This window comes from Anomaloglossus baeobatrachus, chromosome 4, assembly GCF_048569485.1.
Source record: "Anomaloglossus baeobatrachus isolate aAnoBae1 chromosome 4, aAnoBae1.hap1, whole genome shotgun sequence".
NCBI lineage: Eukaryota > Metazoa > Chordata > Amphibia > Anura > Aromobatidae > Anomaloglossus > Anomaloglossus baeobatrachus.
The window spans coordinates 8,742,424-8,747,257 of NC_134356.1; the positions used below are offsets into that span (position 1 = coordinate 8,742,424).

Here is a 4,834-nt window from a genome sequence, read left to right on the forward strand (position 1 = left end):
CCTCTATACAGAGCTATGGCCAGAACTAAGCAGACCGCCCGTAAATCCACCGGAGGGAAAGCTCCCCGCAAGCAGCTGGCCACTAAGGCCGCCAGGAAGAGCGCTCCCGCCACCGGAGGAGTGAAGAAGCCGCATCGCTACCGGCCGGGGACAGTCGCTCTCCGGGAGATCCGCCGCTACCAGAAATCCACCGAGCTGCTGATCCGGAAGCTTCCCTTCCAGCGCCTGGTGAGAGAGATCGCCCAGGACTTCAAGACCGATCTGCGCTTCCAGAGCTCGGCGGTCATGGCCCTGCAGGAGGCCAGCGAGGCTTATCTGGTGGGGCTGTTCGAGGACACCAACCTGTGCGCCATCCACGCCAAGAGGGTCACCATCATGCCCAAAGACATCCAGCTGGCCCGCAGGATCCGCGGGGAGAGGGCGTAGATCTGTCCCGGCCCCAGCTCAACACAAAGGCTCTTTTCAGAGCCACCAAATCCTCCCTCAGACGAGCTGATTCCTGAATATCTCATCCACTGCAGCATCGGAGGAGCCGCCCCTGATATAGTCTGAGGCTGCCCCATTCTGCTGCTTCTGCTCCTGTCACTGAAAACCACTATATTAATGATGAATCAATGTGTAACAGGAAAGGGATGGAGATGTATAATATATGGAGATATCACTGTATGAAGAAGGGGGGACTCTATAGGATTTATGGAGCTGCACTTCATGCACTTTGCATCGGGCTTTGATTACACCTTTGGACGCAGTCTACACAGCGCAGGCTCCACATCATTACTGTGGAAGTTGCTTCCTTCTATTTGATGGTTACATTAATAGTGAATCTTGCTATAGATATGTGGCCGCTCTATTTATATAATGTATATTACTGTGGGAGGTTTGTTCTTATCCCGCCATATGCAGCTCTATATGTGGGGTATATGAGCGCTATATGAGGATTACTGCACAAGAAGCGAGAAGAGCGCTCTATAGGGAGAATGCAGCACTATACGGAGGAATGCAGGAGGATGAGGGTCGTAGTGAGAAGTGACGGGAATAACGTGACAAAAAGAGTTAAGGGTAACATTTGGCAAATCTCAGCCCCTATAAATACACTTCTCCCGGATCGCTGGCTGCTGGTTACAGGCACCACGTGGTCCGTCTCTGTTAACTATTCATTGTCGTTATTTCTCGCCGTCGTTCTCCGCTGGCTGTTGCTGCGGCTTCCATTGTTCTGCTGGTAATGGGGGATGGGCGGTTTTCTCTCGGTTCTGGTTGACATTTTCCGCACTGATCTGATCGTTCTGCTCGCAGCTCTCTGCACTTTCTCGCTGATTTTCTTCTCCCTTTGTTCCCGGTGGAGGCGCCTGATCGGTGATGAATTCCCGGAGATTGATGGATTTCCAGATCTGAATCTCACTTTTATATTGAACATAATAAAGGTAGAAGCGGAAAAGTAACCGCACAATGAGCGGGAAATTAAAAAACTCCAACAGTTCTGTGCTCAGCCAATCAGCTGAGGAGGGCGGAGCTGACAATGCAAATTAAATTAAAAAGGTCACGCCTCCGAAGCGCGTCATTTCTGCAGGTCTCTCTCTGGTCCGCTCACTCTGGATATATAGGAGGACTTTGTCTCGCTTAGACATATGATATGTGGGATTAAACAGCACTAGGGCTGTGTAAGGTGTTCAGTACTAAATGGGGTGTGTATATAGCACCATATAGAGGGTATATTATGCTTTATAGCGGTATTTAGCATTATATGGGGGCTATAGAGCACTATCTGGATATATACTCCGCTATATGGGCTGTATACAGAGCTAAATAGGGATATACAGAACTATGTAGAGATCTGCGGTCCAATATAACGCTACTATAGCATTATATGGGGTTTGTCATTTCTTGAGACAGACGCATTATATGTAGGGAGTACATAGGTATAGAAGGGGTTAACTGCACTTTTTGGGGGTTACACTATTGCATCTACTGCACTTTATTGGGGCATACATTATTATCTATGGACGCACACGTCCGAAACGCGTCTCTAAAGAAGACACTGCCATGATGCGTGATTTATACACAAGGAGCATGGAATTTTAATGATTTTTGAATAAAATTTAAGTTTTTAAAGGATTCTGGATGTTTCCCCTTCCCTGAATATGGCAAAAAGTAGAATAGAAAACGCTATACTGAAGGTATACAGCGCTATACTGAAGGAGTACAGCACTATACTGAAGGTATACAGCACTGTACTGAAGGTGTACAGCGCTATACTGAAGGTGTACAGCACTATACTGAAGGAGTACAGCACTATACTGAAGGTGTACAGCGCTATACTGAAGGAGTACAGCACTATACTGAAGGTATACAGCACTGTACTGAAGGTGTACAGCGCTATACTGAAGGTGTACAGCACTATACTGAAGGAGTACAGCACTATACTGAAGGTGTACAGCACTATTCTGAAGGTGTACAGCACTATACTGAAGGTGTACAGCACTATACTGAAGGTGTACAGCGCTATACTGAAGGAGTACAGCACTATACTGAAGGTATACAGCACTGTACTGAAGGTGTACAGCGCTATACTGAAGGTGTACAGCACTATACTGAAGGAGTACAGCACTATACTGAAGGTGTACAGCACTATACTGAAGGTGTACAGCACTATACTGAAGGAGTACAGCACTATACTGAAGGTGTACAGCACTATACTGAAGGAGTACAGCACTATACTGAAGGTGTACAGCACTATACTGAAGGTGTACAGCGCTATACTGAAGGTATACAGCACTGTACTGAAGGTATACAGCACTATACTGAAGGAGTACAGCACTATACTGAAGGTGTACAGCACTATACTGAAGGTGTACAGCACTATACTGAAGGAGTACAGCACTATACTGAAGGTGTACAGCACTATACTGAAGGTGTACAGCGCTATACTGAAGGAGTACAGCACTATACTGAAGGTGTACAGCACTATACTGAAGGTGTACAGCGCTATACTGAAGGTATACAGCACTGTACTGAAGGTATACAGCACTGTACTGAAGGAGTACAGCACTATACTGAAGGTGTACAGCACTATACTGAAGGAGTACAGCACTATACTGAAGGTATACAGCACTATACTGAAGGAGTACAGCACTATACTGAAGGTGTACAGCACTATACTGAAGGAGTACAGCACTATACTGAAGGTGTACAGCGCTATACTGAAGGTGTACAGCGCTATACTGAAGGTATACAGCACTGTACTGAAGGTATACAGCACTGTACTGAAGGTATACAGCGCTCTACTGAAGGTATACAGCACTATACTGAAGGTGTACAGCACTATACTGAAGGTATACAGCGCTATACTGAAGGTTTACAGCGCTCTACTGAAGGTATACAGCACTATACTGAAGGTGTACAGCGCTATACTGAAGGTATACAGCACTATACTGAAGGTGTACAGCACTATACTGAAGGTGTACAGCGCTATACTGAAGGTGTACAGCGCTATACTGAAGGTGTACAGCGCCATACTGAAGGTATACAGCACTGTACTGAAGGTATACAGCGCTCTACTGAAGGTATACAGCGCTCTACTGAAGGTATACAGCACTGTACTGAAGGTGTACAGCACTATACTGAAGGTGTACAGCACTATACTGAAGGTGTACAGCTCTATACTGAAGGTGTACAGCGCTATACTGAAAGTGTACAGCGCTATATTGAAGGTATACAGCGCTATACTGAAGGTGTACAGAGCTATACTGAAGGTGTACAGCACTATACTGAAGGTGTACAGCTCTATACTGAAGGTGTACAGCGCTATACTGAAAGTGTACAGCGCTATATTGAAGGTATACAGCGCTATACTGAAGGTGTACAGAGCTATACTGAAGGTATACAGCGCTATACTGAAGGTGTACAGCACTATACTGAAGGTGTACAGCACTATACTGAAGGTATACAGCACTATACTGAAGGTGTACAGCGCTATACTGAAGGTGTACAGCGCTATACTGAAGATATACAGCGCTATACTGAAGGTATACAGCACTATACTGAAGGTGTACAGCGCTATACTGAAGGTATACAGCGCTATACTGAAGGTGTACAGCGCTATACTGAAGGTGTACAGCGCTATACTGAAGGTGTACAGCGCTATACTGAAGGTGTACAGCACTATACTGAAGGTATACAGCACTATACTGAAGGTGTACAGCACTATACTGAAGGTATACAGCACTATACTGAAGGTATACAGCACTATACTGAAGGTGTACAGCACTATACTGAAGGTGTACATCACTATACTGAAGGTATACAGCACTATACTGAAGGTGTACAGCACTATACTGAAGGTATACAGCACTATACTGAAGGTGTACAGCGCTATACTGAAAGTGTACAGCGCTATATTGAAGGTATACAGCACTGTACTGAAGGTATACAGCGCTCTACTGAAGGTATACAGCACTGTACTGAAGGTATACAGCACTATACTGAAGGTATACATCACTATACTGAAGGTATACAGCACTATATTGAAGGTGTACAGCGCTATACTGAAGGTATACAGCGCTATACTGAAGGTATACAGCGCTATATTGAAGGTGTACAGCATTATACTGAAGGTGTACAGCACTGTACTGAAGGTATACAGCACTGTACTGAAGGTATACAGCACTATATGTACCCACTGTGCCATCATATTTATAGCAATTCTATGATGTGCAGCACTATATGGGGAGTATATACGGGTTACACAGAGTGTACAGTATATATCTGTATATACAGCACTATAGGAAGTATACTGCACACGTGGCCCCTATAGTGCTGTATACCGCCCTGTATGTGC

The 4,834-nt window shown here is 45.3% G+C and overlaps 1 protein-coding gene across 1 annotated transcript; it reads left to right on the top strand.

Annotated features, from left to right (window-relative positions):
• LOC142302486 (histone H3) lies at positions 1-533 on the top strand. The gene has a single exon (XM_075343559.1). The coding sequence runs from the start codon at positions 16-18 to the stop codon at positions 424-426; it is 411 nt and encodes a 136-aa protein (XP_075199674.1). The 5' UTR covers positions 1-15; the 3' UTR covers positions 427-533.
• Positions 534-4,834: the final 4,301 nt, after the last annotated feature.